At 39.8% G+C, this 23,114-nt stretch overlaps 1 protein-coding gene across 2 annotated transcripts; it reads right to left on the bottom strand.

The window, feature by feature from the left end:
• Nucleotides 1-1,581: 1,581 nt before the first annotated feature.
• Nucleotides 1,582-21,636, bottom strand: BID (BH3 interacting domain death agonist). Of its 2 annotated transcripts, none has more exons than XM_034402704.2 (6): nt 21,433-21,636; nt 6,714-6,784; nt 6,051-6,243; nt 4,458-4,591; nt 3,291-3,491; nt 1,582-2,058 (listed from the first exon to the last, which is right to left on the bottom strand). In XM_034402704.2, exons 2-6 carry the CDS (start codon nt 6,720-6,722, stop codon nt 2,053-2,055), a joined length of 543 nt encoding a protein of 180 aa, XP_034258595.1. In that variant the 5' UTR covers nt 6,723-6,784; nt 21,433-21,636; the 3' UTR covers nt 1,582-2,052. The 2 variants fall into 2 exon arrangements, with proteins under 2 accessions (XP_034258595.1, XP_087729219.1); XM_087873093.1 differs by having other exon boundaries at nt 21,438-21,632.
• Between the last annotated feature and the right edge of the window lie 1,478 nt (nt 21,637-23,114).

Raw genomic sequence — 23,114 nt, 5'->3', positions numbered from 1 at the left:
ACAAAGTAAAGGTATACCAGTAGGATTTCAATAATATGTGTTAAATAACTGTCACTTCAAAATATTTCATAGTTCTGCAATAGAAGTTCTACAATGTTGTTGGACTAAATGCTGCAAACTATACTTACTTTCTCCTTCCTGCTGCTTCCATTGGGGAAAAAGGCTGCAGTAAAGACGCAGTAAAAACAGTTTTGCTGCCTACTGAAATACTTGTTTCCTTCATGTGAATATACTTTTGGTTCCTGAACTACCTGCTGTGGATGACCTGCAAGAGTTCTTGAAAGCAAAATAAGTGTCATGCTTGCTTAGTGTTTTGCACAATAAGCTGGAGCTGAGTAATTATTTTAACAAATAGATGCTTCAGAACCCGCTTGTGCATATCTGAAGCATTTCTACATTGTGACTTTTAATCTGGTTGGAAAGCTGCCTGTCTGACCTTGTTTGTACACTGATCCAGGAAGAGAGATTTGCCTGTATTTATGGCTTGAAAACCTTTCCAAGAATTCATAGAGCCCTAAAATAACCCATGCTAGTTAAAAAATTAAGCCATTTGATGATTTCTTCTTGAACTACAGTACTATTATTACTTTGCGCTAACAGTTTCATGAGGATGGACAACTCTTCTTCTTAGCATTGGACGTGTTAAGGCAGAGTGGTATTTCTTTAAGCTGTATGACCATAATTATTTCCCTGGAGCTATTTTAAGAAACACAGTGAGGAGGGCAGACATAATCACCATCTTACTGTTACAGGCTTCTACTGTATGAATTGAAAAATACTGCTTCCAGTGTTAAAAACAAGTGTTCCTACTGTTTATAAAAGATTATGTGTATTTTTGCTTGACCAATAATCTCAAGTAAGAGTACGCCCTTATTTGTATTTTATTAAAGTTAAATTTTGAAGAAAAAGAGTGTGGATTTTTATTAGCTGGCGCAAAATATACTATTTTAAAAATGTATTAGCTGTAAAAAAAGAACGGCTTTGGCCTTCCACAAGTTGGTTTTTCCTCAGATATAATCCATATTTGGGTCAGAAAGCCTACACAGTTGAAAAATCAAAGCACAAAAAAGAGAGCCATATCTATTTAAATATTTAGAGTTATGTTCATTCCAATGACCCAATATCTCAACCAATAAATAGTGAGATTCCATTGTTCTTGCCAGTACACGCTAGAATTTTTCAGTTTACTTTTCAAACATCTATCAATCTAAATCACAGTGTCAAAAACAAGTATATAAACCTTTCAAGTCAATTGATAAAATGTAATGTTTTTGTAAACAATTTCCAAATTCATTCCTAACTTTAATACAGAGACCATCAAATATTTAAAAATTGTACTATGGCTGTCACTTATTCCCCCCCCCCCCCCATTAAAATCTATATTCCAGCAATGGCCAAACCCAAAGCAGAAAGAATTACAAATATTATAATTGACCTTTACTGTATTGGTGTTGTTTGAAAATTTCCTTTCCTAATATGTCCACAAAACCCATAGTAAAGATAATCAGCCTCAGTTGAGAACACCAATTGTTTCTGGCTTGTGCATTAATGCTGTCTATTAAATATGAAAAACAATACACATTTTAATTTTTTAAGACTTTATATTATGGCAATTTTTAAATGGCAGATAAATGAAACAGAATAGCATGCATTTTTTTAAAAAAAATTCGCAACTATAAATCAAGCATATTCCATCAACTATTCACTTAAATAGCAAGTGGCAGAACAGACTGTCTAATGGTATTGTAAGGTGGTCATTAGCTTCTATTCTTCAAGGAGAGATGCCATCAACACCTGAGAATATTAATTTTATTCCTGAGAATAATAAACCACTTTGCTTTTTTCTACAAGGGACATAAAAAATGGCCCAAGATTTCAAGTAGAAAAGGTTGCCAATTCATATTTCAGTCAACTATGTAGAATAATGAAGTTACTGTTGATAAAAAGTTCAAAAACGTCTTAAAATACCAAAATGATACAATTTTTCTTAATCTTTAAAAACTTTTTAAAAAAACAAATTACTTCGTGCATGCAGATGTGCATCCCTTTTGTTCAGTTCTAGAAGAGAGAGAGAGAGAGTTAGATGCATCCACTACAACTGTTACATTAAGAAAATGATTCTTCAGATATTTTCTAAACTAGCTAACCAAGAATGTATCAAGACAAGCTGAAAATCAGCACAAGATTGCACATTCTGTCCCCTGTAAGATCCAATATATTGTATAGTGCTTAGATATCACACAATAGACATAGACAACTTGTATTTTATCCTCGGACATAGTGCAAGCCTAGTTTACTTAGTTAATGTATAATTCATTGAGTTGAATTAACTGAATAAACCATGTTTAATTTGTGACCTTTGTCCATCACTCCCTGATCTAATTAAGAGTGTATTGAAGAGGTTTTGCATAAAATGTTAATTCTCAACAAATTCAGGACATGTTTTAGGTCATTTAAGGATACCACTTACAGCTACAGAATTAGCCGTTTAAATATACAATACAGTATTGGATCTGCTTTTAACAGGGATTGGAACCACTTCTTGGCCTCCAAAGAGCTCTCAGGTAGTCTTTGATTTACATTTGTTTAGTGATCATTCAAAGTTATAACAGCACTGAAAAAAGTGGCTTATGGCCATTGCAACATCCCCATGGTCACATGATCAAAATGGCAAGCGGCATATATTTATGATGGTTGTAGTGTCCTGGGGTCATGTGATCACTTTTTGTGACCTTTTTTTTTGGTGACCTTTTGACAAGCAAAGTCAATGGGGAAGCCAGGTTCACTTAGCAACAATTTACTAACCTAACAACTGCAATGATTCACTTAACTATGCAAAGACGTCACAAAATTCACTTAACCACTGTCTTGCTTAACAATGGAAATTTTGGGCTCCATTGTGGTCATAAATCTAGAACTACATGTAGAAGTGGATCAAGCCAAAACTCCTAGGCTGCCACTGTTTCCAGGCTTTCCCAACACCTTGGAGCTAAGAAACCGTTTTCCCGCTTTTTGGCTTTCTGGGTAGGAGGGCTGAGCAGGAACTAAACCCCAAGGGGAAATTTCCCACACCACCTTTTCAGCATTAGGTTATAAGACTTTAAATGAACCCTCCTTGAAAGAGGCATAAGAATCACTCTTATAAATGTATTTAAATCAGCATTTCTCAAACTTGGCAGCTTTTAAGACATGGCCTTATATTCTCAGAATTCCTCAATCAGCCAACCATCTCCTCTGATTTGGAGATGAATATAACTAGAATGTAATGCTGTGATTTGATCTATAATCACCTCAGGTCCCAAATTGTTCACATAATCGTGGAGGTTCTGGTTGATATAATTCACTGTTGTGCTGAACACTTGCTGCAACAACGCAGGGACTACGTTGACTACTTTTTTGGCCAAAATCATTGCGGCCATTAACATGGCTTTTTCCTGTTCCATATCCGGAGGCATCCTTGCCACAACGTTCCTCACTGCTTCAGACAGATGCTGGGTGATAGAATAGAATTCTTTATTAGCCAAGTGTGATTGGACTTACAAGGAATTTGTCTTGGTACATATGCTCTCAGTGTACATAAAAGAAAAGATACATTCGTCAAGAATCATAAGGTACAACACTTAATGATAGTCATGGGGAACAAATAAGCAATCAAATCATATTAGGAAACAGTCAATATAAATCAAGGATACCAGCAACCAGGTTACAGTCATACAGTCATAAGTGGGAGGAGATGGGTGATAGGAACTGTGAGAAGATTAATAGTAATGCAGACCTAATAACTAGTTTGACAGTGTTGAGGGAATTATTTGTTTAGCAGAGTGATTGCGTTCGAGAAAAAACTGTTCTTGTGTCTATTTGTGATCACCTACAGAAGCAGAAGAACAAATATCTCTAAAATCCTGCTCCTCAGGCCTCTTGAACTCTAATCCAGTCAGATGCTAGATTTTTCTTCTGACTGTAATAAAGACTACAACTAAAAAACTTTACAAATAAAATGTAAATTAATGGTCACTGTTAACTATGAGAGAAGCCTTATAGTTTCAATTATGTACAAAGTAACAACATTCAGTTACTAATTAGTTAATTGTACCATTCCAGCATGTATGAATGGAGGGATGTATCCTCATGCCTTCACTGGAGTTTTGTGTCTTCTATCCCTTTTATATCAGCTAAGGAGATACTTCAAAGATCATCCAAATTCAACTTCTATTTTTAGCTGTATTCTGCAACACGACTGCCCTCCCAATTCATTCTTCAATTAAATTGCAGAACACTGAGCTACTTCCAATCACCTAATGCCATTTACTAGGTACACAGGTGGTATTTGAAAAAAGAAGTCATGACTGACAAAAAGAAAACAACCCTTAAAAAAACCTCACAAATACAGGGTTCATTTTCTCATTAAAGTCCTCCAGTGCTATCTTATTAAACTCTAAGTTTCTTCTCTTTCTCACCTGACTGGACACATTTTCCATCATGAATTGTTGTGCTAGATTGTTCACAAATGAGTCCTCAATTTCATCAGCCAGTTGATCACCGATTACAGCCAACCGCGCTCCTATTTTCCGGAAAGTTTCCTCATTGGCCACTGAATTTAATTCCATGAATGAAAAAGACAAAGAACAAATTGGCTTTCAAGCATGCAAGAACATTGTGCAACCTATAGATCATAGCTAACGTTAGAATACTGGATTTAGGACAAGATTGGACACTGCATATGATTTCTATATCAGAATACACGGAGATGTTTTAAAGCCCATCCCAGCTTTAAACCAGGCGTTCGGCTGGAAGTGCACTGATGCTTTGCATTAGCTAAAGACCCTCGAACATTAGCAAGTGAATTAAATTGCAGTGATGGACAACCTAATGAGAATGATTAATTAGATAGCTTTTAAATTAATTTCATTTTGGAAGGAGGCAAAGGAATTCTAATGCCATCCCTTGCAAAAAAAAAATAGTGTCCTCTAGTTGTGGAGGACTCTTAATTCCCACCCACGAGGAAAAGAAGCATTTAGTTCAGAGGTCTTCAAACTTGGCAGCTTTAAGACTTGTGGACTTCAACTCCCAGCTATGCTGGCTGGAGAATTCTGGGAGTTGAAGTCGACAAATCTTAAAGCTGCCAAGTTTGAAGACCACTGATTTAGTTCATCTCATTTGGAGGTCACATACTTTGGAAGGAACAAATTAGGTGGGAGTTCAAGACATCTGCAGAAATATTCAGGTAGTCCTCGACTTATGATCACAATTGGGGACCAGAATTTCTCTTGGTTACTGAGTTGTGCCTGATTTTATGACCTTTTTTGTCACCATTGTTATGCAAATCACTACAGTTGTTTTAAGTAAATCATGTAGTCATTCAATGAATCAGGCTTCCACTCACTGACTTTGCTTCTCAGAAGCCAGCTGGGAAGGTCCCAAATGATGATCGCATGACCCTTGGATGTTGCAACCATTGTAAATACATGCTGGTTGCCAAGGACATGAGTTTTTAACCACGTAACTGTGGAGATGCTGCAATGTTCGTCAGTATGAGGACTGATTGTAAATTATTTTTTTCAGTGCGATTGTAACTTCCAACGGTCACTAAACGAATGGCTGCATGCTGAGGACTACCTGTATTAAGGTGTAGAAGGCCACTGTTACCATTGAACCAGTGTTCCAGCTCAATATTCAATGAATTAATGTCAATGCAAAAAAAAAAAAAATCTGTGAGCATGGATGGATGTGTACAGGGCCTTCTAGAAACCTGCTTCTTTCTGCTCTTAACAATTGAAAACCTAGTATCTACAGGCAAAAGTTAGTCCACTTACCTTCAAAACACTGGCTGCTCTATAGAAATATGGTTAAAAATATGCCACCCGCTATCCACTTTAAGAGTTCAACATTTGGGTGTAGTTTGAAATTTCATGAGGTTTTTGATAATTTTGGCAGAATTTCATCATTGGAAAGAGGACACACGTTGAGCCTAACAAAGTTGTTACCCAGGTGTTAATAACAGTTCCTTTGTTATTCAAACTGAAAAGTAGGAGAAAAAGAACTTTGCTCACCCAATGTTCTGTCTTCTACTCGTCCAAAATTATTGCCATCTGTCTGAAGCTCCCCATCATCATATACACTGTAAGGTACTAACAACTGTTTTTTCAAACTACAAAGCTTGGAAGCAAAAGTAACACCGGAGGAGTTTTCCAGGAAGGAGTAGAGAACAATACCGGCAACTTCTATATTATCATAATGGCCACTCTGTTTGGAGAGACACAAAACATTCATTTGTTATTATTAATAACAAATAGGAATCTACCTGTGATAATTTTGAATTGGAACATTAATAGCTCCTTCCCCCCCTCCCAAACTATCTCATCAGCTAGTATTTAATTCTTATTAAGAGAATGTGCAGGCCCTACATGACAGGATGAGGAGCAGGAATGTACCTGTGATAATTTTGAATTTGAAAATTAATAGCTCCTTTCCCCCCAATATCACATCAGCTAGTATTTAATTCTTTGTTTCATAGCTACTGAATGTACTCAGTCTTCGCTAAACTGGCTGCTGCTAATGGGAAGGGATGTTGCCCGTTAGTACCACTAACACCTTGGACATTGAGAAGAAAGCAAATTATACAACTTTTTTTAAAAAAATCCTCCTGAATAAACAATAAGCATTGAATCAAAAGACAAACCCATGTGATATTTGTTAGTAATTTTGAATCCAACCTGATTCATTGTAGCTACTGAAACAAGGCAACCGGATTATCTTTGATTTGCAGAAGCCGTATATCCTCTATCTGGAAAAGAGAAATTACAAACAAAAAGTGTTGTTGTGAAAATGCTGACAAGGGGGCATGTTTCCACAAATTTTAGAAGAAAGGGGGATAAAACCTGTCTGGTAATGGTAGTAAGTCAAACTTCTCCAAATCTACCTTCAGGTCCTATAATTGGCTCTATATAAGAACATGCTACAGTGTTTACTAGAAAGGTGAGGACTTACATAAAGCATATATAGGATGTACATTTAAAAATAAGTGGAGATTGAATTATACTATTGTGGCTGCCATCTTGACTGTTCTGGCTGTACCCTGAGAATATCCCAATGGGCAAAGTAGAAAGTGTCTTAAAAGAACCCAACTTTTCTTTCAATCCCTCAAATGAGGGTAAGAAGTGAAGATTAAGTGAATAGAATAGAATTCTTTATTGGCCAAGTGTGATTGGACACACAAGGAATTTGGTGCATATGCTCTCAGTGTACATAAAAAGACAATATACATTCATCAAGAACCACAAGGCACAACATCCAGTGACAGTCATATGGTACAATAAGCAATCAAATCATACTAGGAAACAATCAATATCAATATAAATCGCAAGGATACAAGCAACAAAGTTACAGTCATGCAGTCACAAGTGGGAGGAGATGGGTGACAGGAACGATGAGAAGACCAATAGCAATAGCAATGCAGACTTAGTGAATAGTTTGACAGTGTTGAGGGAATTATTTGTTTAGCAAGAGTGATGGCGTTCGGGAAAAAACTGTTCTTGTGTCTAGTTGTTCTGGTGTGCAGTGCTCTATTAGCATCGTTTTGAGGGTAGGAGTTGAAGCAATTTATGTCCAGGATGCGAGGGGTAAATGTAAATATTTCCACAGCCCTCTTTTTGATTCGTGCAGTATACAGGTCCTCAATGGAAGGCAGGTTGGTAGCCATTGTTTTTTCTGCAGTTCTAATTATCCTCTGAAGTCTGTGTCTGTCTTGTTGGGTTGCAGAACCAAACCAGACAGTTATAGAGGTGCAGATGACAGACCTTTCCCATATTTATCCACCTTGCCCTCTTGGATCTCTTCCAAGTGTTCCATTTAAAAATGATCTATAAATATCTTCGAGAAGATAATTTTAAATAGTGCCATCTACCTGCAGAATGCTACTCTGGAAAAGCCTGTCTGGCTTTCAGTGTACCTCTTAAATTTCTTTGATCCAGAGGGACAAAAACCTCTCCAAAAAGTTGTCTTTCCTCGCTCTCAAGATTATGAGCCATAAAAAGAGCGATTGCAACGACTTTCCTCTCTTCTCATCCAGAATGGGCTGCTTAGAACTTTATATATTGCTATGGAAATTTCCCTGGGTTCCTTTCTCTGAGCGAGACCAAGGAAAGAAGATGCAAAAGGCAGCTGCTTGGGAAAATGGCTCACTTTTTTATTTGGATCAGAAACAGTACACGGCTTGTTTCTGGGACAACCGACCACAGACTGGCACACCAATAAGGTTTTTATATCGTTTTGAGCCCTCGGTGTAAGACATGAGATCACAAGAGCGTGATATGAGTTTTATGGCCACAAAGAAATAGGAAACCCAGGTGTGATACTTTTATGGTCAGAGGAACTTAGAAAATATTTTGTCTGTTATCTCCTTCATCAGGAAAGATCTTCCCGGCCAGGCAGAGGTGCTAAATTCCCGAGCCTTTTAAATGTTGATTAGATTTCAGCTATTTTATTGCCTTTAAGGAAACACTATTTTATGAGTAGAGGTGGGCTTCTTCGACTCCAAATCAGAAGGCAGTTAAAAGGAGTTGGGCAGATTAAAGGCTTTTTAATGTCTATCAATATAATGTAACGATTGTTTCCTTCCTTCTCTCCCCAATTCACTTTTCACTATGTATCACCTAAAAGCAGTACTGATCAAACACTTTCACTAAAGTTTCAAGGGCCACATTAAAAAAATCCTTTAAAACAACAGCTGAGCAAATATAATCATTTCCCCAGTAACAAAACTCCGCACGCGCCCCAGGCGGCTGCTCGTCCAGTTTCCGGCACATGCGCATGTGCTCCCGTTTTGGCACTTGGTGCCAAAAAGGTTCGCCAACACTAGTATAGGGTTTCCTGCCTGAGCAGGGAGGTGGATGATAAGACCTCCAAGGTCCTTTCCAACTCTGTTATTCTGTTAAATTCTGTTTCTTCCCATATTACTCTTTCACCAAAGATATCCTGCAAGCACCATTCAAATATCTAAAGTACAGGCAGTAACATGGAGATAATCTGAAAGTTGATCTGTTCTTCTACCAATCATATCCCCGCAAGAACAGAAGACAATCTTATGGAGGACACATCTATCTATCTATCTATCTATCTATCTATCTATCTATCTATCTATTAAATTTTTGACATTTTATAGCTGCCCAACTCACCAAACTGACTCAACTTTCTTGGCATACAAGAAGGCTAAAAGTTAATAAAATATATAAAACCACTTATCAGTATTAATAAATATATTAATAATAATCAATAATCACAATTAATAAGCATCCATGTTGTCTCATCAGTTAAAATGCTGGGCTTGTCGGCTGGAAAGCCAGCAGCCCAGGTTCAAGACCCAAGCGCCACATGACAGGGTGAACTCCTGCCAAACCAGTAGTTCGAAAGCATACAAATGCAAATAGATAAATAGGTACCACTTTGGTGAGAAGGTAACAGTGCTCCATCACATGCTGGTCCCATGTCTGTGGAAATTTGGACAGCACTGGCTCAATGGCCTTGAAACAGAGATGAGCACTGCCCCTATAGTCGGCAACAACAAGCAAAGTAAAATCCTCAGGGACTCCTTTACCTTCTACCTTTTATCAATATTAATTATAAAAACATTTAAAAAAAACCCTAAAGAAGTAAAATAAATAAGAAAGAAATTTCTAGGCCAGACAGCCGGAGACCCTGAGTTCTGGTCCCACCTTAGACATGAAGCCAGCTGGGTGACTTTGGGCCAGGTACTCTCGCTCAGAAGAGTGAAAGGTACAGCAAATCACATCTGAAAACATTGCCAAGAAAACGGCAGGATCTTGCCCAGGAGTCAAAACTGATTTTTCTCCTTCTGTTCTGGCCACTTTTTACAGAGGCATGATTGAGAGTGTTTTAACAAACTGCATCGCTGTTTGGTTGGGGGCAGCAGTGCCTCAGCTACAAGATCCATACAGAGACTGGTAAGGACAGAGGAGAAGATTATAGGAAGCTCACTTCCTGTTATTCAGGATACAACTTATAAGTGCTATGTGCTTAGAGCTTGAAGTATTCTTATAGACCCCACACACCCATTTCATGGTCTGTTTCTGTTGCTCCCCTCTGGGAGGAAGTTTTGAAGTATCTATAGCAGGACTACTAGATACTGGAATAGAATTCTTTAGAATGGAATGGAATGGAATGGAATGGAATAGAGGATAGGATAGGATAGGATAGGATAGGATAGGATAGGATAGGATAGGATAGAATTCTTTATTGGCCAAGTGTGATTGGACACACAAGGAATTTGTCTTTGGTGTATATGCTCTCAGTGTACATAAGGAGAATAAAATACATTCAAGAATAAAGAGATACAACACTTTGTAATAATCAAGGTTACTAATAAAGCTATCAAATTGTACTAGGAAACAAATAAAAACAATATAATTGAAAGATACAAGCAACTTGGTTATAATAATAAGTGGGATCAGATAGTATCAGATAGATACTATCTGATAAGGAAGGGAAGGAATAAATAAGAGAGAGAATAATAATAATAATACAGTCTTAGTAAATTATTTGACAGTGTTGTGGGAATTTTTTGAAATTATTTGACAGTGTTTTTTATTTTTAAAATATTTTTTTAGTGTTTTACTTTTCTGAAATTATTTGACAGCAAACTATTTGACAGTGTTGTAGCTTTGTTCCTTATGCCATCCGTCTTGTAAACTCCCAGGATTATTTGTATATGTAAACATCCGAACTAGACTGTAATGTTTGTGTCATATATGTGTGTGTATGTGGATATATGTATAATGGCTACCTTTTGAGAACTGAATGCAATGAAATTTCATTTTAATGTATGCTGATTAGTGTACATTTGAAGTGACAATAAAGATTCTATTCTACTCTACTTTGAAGGGGGGGAAAATGGCCCTCAGAATAACATCCATCGATAACTTCATATTATTCCATGAAGTTTCTTCTTACTGACAGAACCAAATTGTTCAGTAACCCTAACAGGCTCATCCCCAAGGGTAAGAAATTGGAGGTAATTAAACCAAGAAGGAATGTAAGGTAATTGAACAGTCAGTAAATGCACCTAACTCTGAGAATACTGAGAACCAAAGGAGAGGAGTATTCCAATCATCACGATATGGCTTAGAAACACTTCCTCTGACAAGTCAGAGGTTTACAACTACTTTGTTCAGTGGATTGCTTTGCATATCTGGCAAGCATCAGAAAATGAAGTCAGCATTTCAGAACTTCAAATTACTTGTTAAATTCCACAAATACTAATTTTGAGTATAAGCATTGTGCAATATCTGTAGGAGAATGCCAATCAAATGCCAGAAAAAACCTCAATAAATATAACAGAAATAACAACTATAAATCCAGCCCAGTGATTATTATAGGATATGCCTGTGTTTGCCAGAGAGTTTCCATGCATGCATGAGACAGGCATAAATATTTTACGTAAAAAAATGGAAAGAAACTAACTGAAAAAGCTGGGATACACCCAAGGTATTTCATTTACAGACTTGCAAATTCTCTAAGTGAAATTACTGGAGGAAACCATCATATGCAGTCAATAGTCTAAACTGCCTGAAATTCAAATAAAGCTGAAAATATACAATTTTTAAGTGAAGAAACAAAAGCACAAATAATTGTTTAACATAAGTAACTTGAAGGAGAAGCATTAGTCAATATTCTGTGGATAGATTTTTTTGAGTGAGTAAGAATGAACATCTCCGGAGATTGCAATTTTCTTTATGTGACTAATCTTTTCTTATGGAAAACATGAAACTTTAGAAGTTTTGAACTCTCAGCATTTAGCATGTAGTTTTCTAAACAAAGTTGTATTTCAAAGCTTCATTTTGATCCCATTTTCTGCTATATATCTCATGTTCAGTTTATCTCAGAACAGACAAATTGCTAACAAAGGAAACTAAACCAATACAGATACAGGAAATGGATGATGCATAGAATAGTTATAAAAAGCAAAATTGTACTCACCAAAGCTAGTTATTATGTCAGACAAATCCACAATATGGTTTAGCATAAAATGCAGCCTCTTTCAAAGAAACCACAATTTACAAACCATAGTGAATGGGTATCTATATTAAGCTAAGCCAAACGGAAACAAGCCATGTTTTGCATTAGATTGATTCAACAGTTATTCCTTCTCTCCAAAGAATTATATTTCTAAGTAAGAATTTATGGGAAGTTCTCAGCTATCTCTCTAAATTAGAAGTTTTTTTTAAGTAAAACAATCACAAATTAGCACAACATTGAAATACATTTGTTGTGTATTACTAAGGCCACGCTTATTAGGAAAAAGGTGCTAGAATTATCCAAATTCATATTTTCTTTTTTGAAGTAGGATTAATCAACATAAAGGCACAATTTTAAACTAAAGGAGTAATGTGTACATTCAAGCCAACATGTGAGAAATAGGGTTGCTTTGTGTTCATTTCATTTCATCTTTTCATTTCATTTTATATTTCATTTTATTATTTTTGCATTTGTCCTGCTTGGTTGCAGGACCCATGTGTTCTTCTACTGCACTTACCACTAGTTCTACGGCTATCAATGCGTGATGCAAAGGGTTTTTTTTAATCAGCGGACAAGTCCCGGAGCCAGATGCTGATTAGGACTAAGAGTAGGTCCAGAGTCACCCCACTGATTTGTATGTCAAAGGAGAACTAGTATCTGGTTCCCACTACTCCTAAACCAATACTTTAACCACATCACACTGGCTCTCATATAAATGAAAAGTAGGGTGATGGGTGGAGTCTAGTCATTTGGATGAAGATACATAGAAACTGCTTGAAAGGGCTGTAAAACTTTATGAAGGAACTATTGCTATTGCTTCATTAATTCTCTAAGTGGGATTGAGGGAAACAGACTGGCAGTTCTAAGTACTTTCACACCTGGAACTTATTTCAGAAAATGAAAAAAAATCATAGTAAATTCAGTCAACAATATGGATATTTAGGACCAACCAAACCTACGTAAAATGAGTCAGGTCTCCGAGATGTTGACTCTTTTTTCCCACAAGTAAGTAAAAAAGTACTTTTTTTCCTAAGTAAACTTAAATACAAATCAGAGCATTTATTTGCTCTGCTGCCTACATGGCATTATTACTGTATTACATTAAGATTGTGATTCATTCATTCCCTTTTTCTAGGAATTGTACACAAGTCACAACCCGAATGACACATTACTAAAAAACCGTAAGTTTCTTGTTGGGTTACACACTTTCACAAACAATATAATAAAGTGGTTAGAGGAACGAAACTAGGAGAAGTGAGAGATCTGAGTTCATTCCCCTTGTCATGAGATTTATTGGGGTGACTTGCCACCCTCTTCCAAAGATAAAGCAGACAGAGAAATAAGGATCACTATCTACTATCTTCTTAAAATCCTTGGAAAAAGACTAGAATAAAAATGCAATAGGGTCATTTAAATTTGTAATCAATCCTCAAGAAAGAAACCCTAGGAGTTTATAAGAAATCAGCATTTCATCGAAAAGAAAACCAGTAATATTATAACAGGTAGAACAAGGTGTCTCTCAAGCAGAAGCTACAGCATGAAGTGGATTTGAATCTCCCTCAATTATCAATTCCCAGACATCAACTGTTTTCATAGTCTGGGTCACTTTTTTAAAAAGCTTCACAGAAATAACTTCACAAGGTTGTAAAAATAATGTATGATACATGAAGAATGCTGAAAAATCTGAAAGTGCAATGTAGTACATCAATGGTGTTGGCCTGAAAAATCTATCTTAGCTACTATAGCAAAACAGTTCTTGCTAGTGGTCACCGCCAAATTCAAGCAAAAATCCTGAAAGACCTCTTGTGCCCATCATCTATCATTCTACTGTACTTCATGAACAAAGAATTAAGAAGTAAATAAGAAACTTACTTCATGAATATTTACATACTGCAGAAGTGACTTCTGACTTCCTGCCAGATTGACCATAACTGCTCTTTAGCAGCAAATTGTAGGAGTAGTTTATCTGGGCTATGGAAGGCTAGGGACAGACCAGTCTAGCTGATCTCCAGGTGCCAAAGGAAAGGCCAGTTTATCCGGCCTCCAGAGGCCTGGTCCAGATCTGGTCTACTGAGCCTCCAGGTGGCAGTGTGGCAGAACTGAAGTATTTATTTATTTATTTATTTATTTATTCGATTTGTATACCGCCCTACTCCCGAAGGACTCAGGGCGGTGAACAGCCAAACAATAAAATAACATAGACATAAAAAATTTAAAAACCAGATAAAATCAAATTAAATTATTTTGGCCCAGACAGATTAAAACACCCCAATAATTTAAAAACAGATTAAAATTTACATATTTAAAAGGGAAGAGATTAGGCCAAGCCCGCCTGCTGGAATAAAAAGGTCTTCACAGCGCGGTGGAAGGTGCGCAGATCCGGGATCCTCCGTATCTCCAGGGGGAGCTCATTCCAGACGGTAGGTGCCCCCCCAGGGAAGGCTCTCCCCCTAGGGGTCGCCAGCCGACATTGTTTGGCTGACGGCACCCGGAGGAGTCCCTCTCTATGAGAGCGTACTGGCCGGTGGGAGGCTATTGGTGGTAGTAGGCGGTCCCGTAGATAACCAGGTCCTAAGCCATGGAGCGCTTTAAAGGTGGTAACCAAAACCTTGAAGCGCACCCGGAAGACCACCGGGAGCCAGTGCAGCTCGCGCAGGAGAGGTGTCACATGGGAGCGCCACGTCGCTCCCATTACCACCCGCGCGGCCGCACTCTGCGCCAGTTGGAGCCTCCGGGTGCTCCTCAAGGGGAGCCCCATGTAGAGAGCATTACAATAGTCCAGGCGGGAGGTGACGAGGGCATGAGTGACCGTGCGTAACGAGTCCCAATCCAGAAAGGGACGCAACTGGCGAATCAGGCGAACCTGATGAAAAATCCTCCCGGTCACGGCCGTCAAGTGCTCTTCTAAAGACAGCCGTGAATCCAGGACGCCCAAGTTGCGAGCCCTCTCCGTGGGGGCCAATGATTCGCCCCCAATAGTCAGTGATGGCGTCAACTGCCTATATCGGGACGTCGGAAACCACAGCCACTCGGTCTTGGATGGGTTGAGCCTGAGCCTGTTCCTCCCCATCCAGATCCGTACGGCCTCCATGCACCGGGACATCACTTCAAGGGCATCGTTGGGGTGATCCGGGGTGGAGATGTACAGCTGGGTGTCGTCAGCGTACTGATGGTACTCCACCCCGAAACCACGGATGATCTCGCCCAGCGGCTTCACATAAATGTTGAACAGGAGAGGCGAGAGGACCGACCCTTGCGGCACCCCACATACGAGGGGCCTCGGGGTCGACCTCTGTCCCCCTGTCAACACAGACTGCGACCGGTCAGAGAGAAAGGAGGAGAACCACCGCAACACAGTGCCTCCCACCCCCAACTCTTCCAACCGGTGCAGCATGATACCATGGTCGATGGTATCAAAAGCCGCTGAGAGATCTAACAGGACCAGGACAGAGGAGCACCCCCTGTCCCGAGCCCTCCAGAGATCATCAACCAACGCGACCAATGCCGTTTCCGTGCTGTACCCGGGCCTGAAGCCCGACTGGAACGGATCCAGATACGTCGTTTCATCCAGGTGCTGGGGGAGCTGTTGCGCAACCACACTCTCAACAACCTTCGCCACAAAACGAAGGTTGGAGACCGGACGATAATTTACCAACATTGCCGGGTCCAGGGAAGGCTTCTTGAGGAGAGGCCTCACCACCGCCTCTTTCAAGGCGGCAGGAAAGACACCCTCACCCAACGAAGCATTTATAATCCCCTGGAACCAGCCTCGTGTCACCTCCCGAGAAGCCAGCACTAACCAGGAGGGACACGGGTCCAATAAACAGGTGGTCGCGTTCAGTCTACCCAGAATCCTGTCCACGTCCTCAGGGGTCACAGGATCAAACTCATCCCAGATAACATTCTCAAGACCTGCCCCAGTCCCTCCCCCTGAGACTACCCAGTCGGAGTCCAGATCTTCCCGAATCTGAGTGATTTTGTCATACAGATACTGAACAAAATCCTCGGCTCTACCCTCCAAGTGACCACAAATTTGCCACATTTCAATCCCATAGGAGCCATGGGTCTCAAAATATTGACGCATTCTGTAATTTAGCCCATTGGAAGTACCTTAGTTCAAAAACAGTGCGTTATGGAACAGCAATTTGAATCACCCAATTACAAGTCATAGACATGAGACTTAGAAATATATAGATTGCTTGTTATCTCTCTTGATCCTTTTCCTGCTTTTAATTATGAGAACTTGCTGATTTTTTTGTTTTTGTTTTACAGTGCTATCATTACTAATGCTTCAATTATTAACTGTTGGTTGGCTTAAATGGGTTAAAAAAATAAAGCAGTAAGTCAAGCAAAACGTATTAAAACTTTTAATATTTATTTTATACTCAATACTTAAATTACCACCATAATCTGTTGTCATTTAATTTTGCCGTGTTTTTGCAGGCATTATTTTCTAAGCAATTCTAAATATTGCAAATTGTATAGGACAGATATTAAGCTAGGCCACATAAGTGAAACAACAGTGCAAAATCTGTCACCATACCGGTCATCATAATCAGAAACTCCATGGCATGACTCAGATAGCAAAGACTACATTTATTAAGGAAATAAACTGTCAGAATTAGATAAGATTCAGTTTCTAAGTACCAGGAAAACTATTCCTGGAAGTAAAATTGAAAGTGGCTAAGAGAGCTAAATGTACAAGTATCTTACAAAAAATTATTTTCAAAACTCTATGCAAAGTTTATTATTTTAGTTCATTAAATCTTCTTAAGCAAGACTGGGGAATTTTGGCTCAGCAAATTTTACTGAATTAAACTTGCCACAGCCACAGGAAATCACTGTGATAGATAAAAGCTGTAGCTAAGCCACAAGTGCTGTCTTAAATCATTGTTTCTTTGGGGTTTTGATGCCTATCTATTCCAAAATAGCAAAGGGTTAATAAATCAATAAAGTAATACAATTATAAAACCAAACAGAATTAAGGCACAAGTTACATTAAAAATAATTATAAATTTTATTAAAGATTTATTCAGAAATAAAGTTACAGGACACTATATTTTATTATTGTGTTGCTTAATGACAAATTCTGATCCCAGTTGCCATTGTTTCATGAAGAATACCTGTACTGGTTTTTACCCATCTTTTTCACATGTAATTCAAGGCAACAAACACATACTAATACTCTTCCCTCTGTGAGGTGGTTTGGACTGAAAAAGAGGGACTGATCCAGTCATTCAATTGACTTTCATGCCTAATGGAGGACTGGAACTCAGTCATCCAGCTTCTAGGACAGCATCTTAATCACTACATCAAAAAATAAGTTATACTATTTTTATTCAAAGGGAAAAAACCCCACAATTTTCAATTATTTTAAGCGAAAAGCACTTCTAAAACTACAATTAAACACTGAGGTAAGTTCAACCATTGAAATCTTTTATTTTGCAAAAGATATATATTACCAATATTTTTTATTTTAGCTAGTTAGATGCCAAGAGGGTTTTGGTAGAGTGGTGGGTTGCTTCTGGTTTGCCCCAGTTCGGGCAAACCAGTAATGGCCGTGGTGGGAGGCTCCGCCCACCCGCCCAGATATCATCAAAAACGCTCTGTGTATGCGCAGAAGCGCTGCACATGCACTACCAATAGCGAACTGGTAGTGCCGGGATTTGAAACCCACTACTGATTTGGTATACACATTTTGACTGCTTTGTTGAAGTACAGCAATGCCAAATCTCCCAGTTGCAATTGTTAAATGATTGCTTGGGTCATTAAGTAGATGGAATGAGACAGATGCCTGCTGAAGGAGGGCAATCAGCTCCCCTCTGTGTGTGGAAGGGAACTTTTGTTGGAGATGAAATGGAGATCCTGAAGGCCTGAGTTTGGTGATCCTGAAGGCCTAACAAAAGCTTCTCCCTCCCCCTGTTTATGGAGGGGAGGGGAAAGGAAATTCTTCAGAAGGCAGGAGAAGTTTGCAACATTCCCTGCTGGGTTCTCCATTGACTTTCTGGGGAAGACAGGAGAAAAAGATTGCAAAGGAAAATTACATGATCATTGGGGGACACTGACAACCAGTAATAAGTTAACCAAGCACCCAAATCCCAGTCATGTGATTGCACAGAGCAAGGGGAGTTAGTGCAACACTTTACAATGGCCAGAATGCTTTAGAGACCCTTTCTGAGCTTCACAGCTTCAAACGGTCTTCAAAAGTCATAAGTCAAAATCATAACTCAAAGACTATCTGTAGTGGTTAAAGGCATCAGGCTAGAAACCAGGAGACTGAGTTCTAGTCCTGATTAGGCATAAAGTCAGGTGAGTGACCTCAGGCCAGTCACTTCCTCTCAGCTCTAAGAAGGAGGCAATGGCAAACCACTTCTGAAAATCCTTGCCAAAAAAACCCCCAGGGGTTCAGGCAGTTGCCAAGAGACAGGGTTGTCTTGAAAATGCATGTGTTCATACAGAGACACAAAATGTTGCCAGTTGCTACTCTTCAAAAAACAGTAATGCCAAAAGCAAAATAAGTGACAAATCACCATTCAAAATACAGAATGACCGTTTTAAAATAAAATTCTACCAAACAAAATGCCCATATCAGCCATTTACAATTTGCTTGATATGACCATACTTAGCATCCAAATTAATTCCAAAAACATTAATAAAACACATTAATATTATGTATGCCAACTCACAGCAACCAAGTATATTGTTTTGAGATGCAAATAAACAGGTAAAAAAATATTTTTATAATTATTCATCTAAAATTTTACAGGGACAGGATTTTAAGTCATACAGGCCCATCACCCACATATATTTTAAAACTCCCCACTGAAACATATTAAGGCGTTGCCTCACTGAATACCTTTGCTACAGCTATAAGCAAAGAAAGGATCGGAAGGAAGGCCCATGAGGCTGAGCAAAGCACTTTAATTCCCTGTTCCTCCCATCAAATCTAGCTTGATTCTCAATGGGAGAAGCAAATATTAAGAATAGTTAGACAAAGCAAGATTTGGAGTCAAGAAAGGTTGAATTAGAAAATAGACTGAGTACTTGTTTTTCAGATTAATTTATATCCAAGGTAGGTTTACAATCACAACTCTACGAGAATGTACAGAACATTATTTTTGAAACACAATTATGGTCTGAACAGTTTTTAGCTCATCTAGTCTTGTCTGAATTATCATTACATGCGTAAACCCATTTCCATCTACACTTTGATTACAGAAATGAAAGATACCCTACTTATTAAGGCTGCGCAGTGAGGATCCCTCCTCACAGCAAGTAGACACAGCTACTTTAATGAGTTTTGGGAAATGTGAAATTTGTACTTTTGTACATTCCAAAGTCTCTTCTGCAAATCAATTCCTAAGCATAGCAAAACCCAGTCGATTATATTTTTTAAAATGTTGTCAATTATATTTAAAAAAAGCATATCTGGGCTATCCATCATCCAGTCATGCTTTATGAAATATAATACACCTTTCTGTCAGCCTTGAGTGCCCCAAGATCAGCAGAAGGGCAGTGGACTTCATGAGTCCCACAGCGCTTGCCCTAAAACTGCAAAGAGGCCAGGGCAATTCTTCTGAGATGATGCACTTGCAAGGCAGAGAAACTAAGTTTTTTTTAAAAAAAAAAAAAACCCACAGCCCTCTGAAAGGTCTGAGTTAAACTCATCGCCATCCTTTGCAAGACAAACCATCAATAGCTGGAAACACACCTCATCCCAAACCATGGTTTACAAAGCACATCACACCCTAGAGATGTTTACCTAGTTCAGGATAATGCAGAGGTCTTCAAACTTGGCAGCTTTAAGACTTGTGGACTTCAGCTCCCAGAATTCTCCAGCCAGCATAGCTGCCAAGTTTGAAGACCTCTGGGGTAATGGAACATCTGCAAGAAAACAAGCAAGCTCTTTTATTAGGAATTGTGCCAGAAACATACAATAAAGAATTGAGATATTTGATTTGACTGTATTGACAGCAGCTAGAATTGTGTTTGCTAAAAACTGGAAAAAAGAGAAAATACCAACGCAAGAGGAAGTTATTAAACAAATCATGGAATGTGCTGAAATGAGTAAATTGACATTTGAAATTAAAGAACAAGAAGATAAACCATATTATAAGATATGGGATTTATTTTACCAATGGCTAGATAATAAAACATGGAAATGAAATATAAAATGAATGTTATGTGAAAATAATTTTTCGGGAATGATAATGCCATTGTTAAATACATGACAAATGAGGATAATGATATAAAGATATATATCAGGTTGATAATATGAGAAATTAGATAATTATTAAAATATGAATATGGGGAAGAAGCACAAGGGATTTGTAACCCACCGACACACTGTTTGAAATTGTAATGGATAATGGATGTTTTATGTTTTGTTTGTTTAAAAATAGTTTTTCAAAAAAAGAAAAAAAGAAAAAAAGCAAGCTCGGAGAACACCAAGGACTACCACCACCACCCCAGCTAATTTTAACCCTGGACTACAAATATTCTATGCCTGGGTCTTAGCAGATACACTAAGTTCACTCAATTTATTATTTACTGTTTATAAAAAAAAATATTATATGTATATGAAATCTTATTCTGTTCACCGCCCTGAGTCCTTCGGGAGAAAGGCGGTATAGAAATCCAATAAATAATAATAACAATAACAATAATAATAATCTCATTTATTGGTGACATCACACACATCCCCCACCCTGCAACGCTGGCCCGGGAGCCTTGGCGGAAATCAGGAGGTCAATCGGCGGTGGATTGAAGGAGGCACCCCAATTGCCAGGCTGGTCTCAGCCCTCAGGACCCTCACGCCCAGCCAGACGCTGCCCCCTCCCCATTCTCCCCTGCCACCGGCTCTGAGGGGCGGAACACCGGGCATGGCGAACAAACGGTACCCGTCTGTCAAGAACGGTCACTTCTTGACTTCTGGGGTCCTGGGAGCCCCCCCTACCCCCCCGGCTGTTAAAAGGCGGGAACTCTTTGTCAAGCTTTGCTCAAGCACGGCCGGAGCGTCCCATTTCCTCCTGGCCCGGGAGGGGCGAGGCGCACGCCTTTTGCTTCGGCGAGGGGCGCATCCCCGCCCCCCCCGCTCCCACCCACCCCCCGTGGCCCGCGGGATCCTTTTTCCCTCCAGCGCCCCATCCCTGCCTGCGGGGGGGGGGAATGGAGAGGGGGGGCTCGTTTGGCTCACCGCACGTTATTGTCCGTTGTTCCCCCCCCCGCGAAAAGCCCTCCTTCCCCCCCCCCCACACTCTGGCGCGCGCAAGGAGAAAGGCGCCTCGAGCTGTTTGCACACGCGCACTCGTCGGCTTCCCTCGCGCTTCGCCGGCGGGGAAGGCAGAAAGGCGCGCAAAGCGAGCGCGAGAGCCAGAGAAGGCGGCTTCCGAAAGCGCTTACCGAACCCGCAGGTAGGTTGGTCGGTGTGCAGCGGTGCCGCGCCAGCCACCTCCTCCTCCTCCTTTCTCCGCCCCAAGCTGTGGATTTGCCGCCGCGGGGCTTGACTTCACTTCCTCCGAGTCGGCTGAGCTGAGCAAAACCGCCTTTTAAAAACGACAGGACTCCGCTCCTCCCTTTCCTTTCGGTGGGTGCGCTCCGGTGGGTGGGGCTGAAAGTCGGGGTTGGGATTCAGTGGTTCTTAGGGGTGGGGGTGGGGGGGTGATGCAACCATCTAAAAATACCCCCCTCCCGCTTCTTATCCTATCGAGGCGGCCGTTACAAACATTTTACTGGGTTGAATTTGTTTACCCTGCGGGCCCAAAGGATGCCTTGCAAAAATCCAGGTGTTGCACAAAATAAAACACGGGGAGAAAGAGGTGGAGGTGCAGAGAGAGGCTCCAAACAAAGAAACCACCAGATCAGGTCTGGATACCACTCCCAGGGAGAAGAATTGGCATGCAACGGGTTATTAAGGTACAAAGAAGCAGTCCGCACCTATCAGCAGCAGATAAAAGGAAAGGCAGAGGTGCCTTTGCAAAAGTGTGACAGGACACTGCTGGCCAAGACTAAAAGGACAAGCTGTTCTGGTCTGCATTAGAAGATCCTCAATCTGTGCAGGCAGCTATGGGTTCTTCCCCAATCTCAGCATAACCCTCAACATGTGTAGCAGGGCAATGGATATGTGTTATGATGCTTCAGCAATTATAAATTACAAAGCTTAAGTCAGAATAGAGCTGAAAGGGACCCGGGAGGTCTTCTAGTCCTGCCCCCTGCTCAAGCAGGAGACCCTATACCAGAGGCCTTCAAACTTGGCAGCTTTAAGACTTGTGGACTTCAACTCCTAGAATTCTCCAGCCAGCTATGTATACTCAATAACCAAGAGAAATTCTGGTCCCCAATTGTGATCATAAATCGAGGATTACTTGAATATTTCTGCAGATGTCTTGAATTCTCACCTAATTTGTTCCTTCCAAAATATGTGACTTCCAAATGAGATGAACTAAATCAGAGGTCTTCAAACTTGGCAAGACTTGTGGACTTCAACTCCCAGAATTCTCCAGCCAGCATAACTGGGAGTTGAAATCCACAAGTCTTAAAGCTGCCAATTTTGGAGATCTCTGCCCTATACCATTCCAGACAGGTGGCTGTCCGGTCTCTTCTTAAAAATCTCCAGTGATGAAGCACATACAACTGCTGAAGGAAAGCCATTCCACTGCTTAACTGTTCTCACTATTAGGAAGTTTCTCCTTCATTCTAGGTTGCTTTTCTCATTGATTAGTTTCCATCCATTGTTTCTTGCCTTGCCTTCTGGTGCTTTGGAAAATAAGTTGACCCCTTCTTCTTTGTGGCAGCCCCTCAAATATTGGGGGGGGGATGCTTCTGCAGGTTAAGAGAGACTCTATGTATGTTCTTGGTGTTTTGTACCCAAGCTTCAACAGTTTAGCTTTGAGCAACTCTATTCTTGAGGATTGAAACCACATTTGCAGATTGAATGTCTCTGGGCTGTGTAGGCGAGAAAATAAATCTAGCAAACAAATGGAGGCTGCACCCTTCCCTCCACCTCATTTAGCTATGACCACTGGTCAAATCCATTTCATCTCCTTGCCTAATCCCATCAGGCCCAAATTGACCCTTCCTGCTCC

Source organism: Pantherophis guttatus, chromosome 7 (assembly GCF_059756535.1).
Source record: "Pantherophis guttatus breed Tessera chromosome 7, ASM5975653v1, whole genome shotgun sequence".
Taxonomy (NCBI): Eukaryota; Metazoa; Chordata; class Lepidosauria; order Squamata; family Colubridae; genus Pantherophis; species Pantherophis guttatus.
This window is presented reverse-complemented; position numbering and strand designations above follow the sequence as displayed.

Coding starts and splice junctions, on each gene's coding strand:
- BID (XM_034402704.2), bottom strand. Junction 4,592..6,050: donor AGTAGAAGACAGAACATTGG/GTGAGCAAAGTT, acceptor AATTAAATTCAG/TGGCCAATGAGGAAACTTTC. Junction 3,492..4,457: donor TGGAAAATGTGTCCAGTCAG/GTGAGAAAGAGA, acceptor TCTATCACCCAG/CATCTGTCTGAAGCAGTGAG.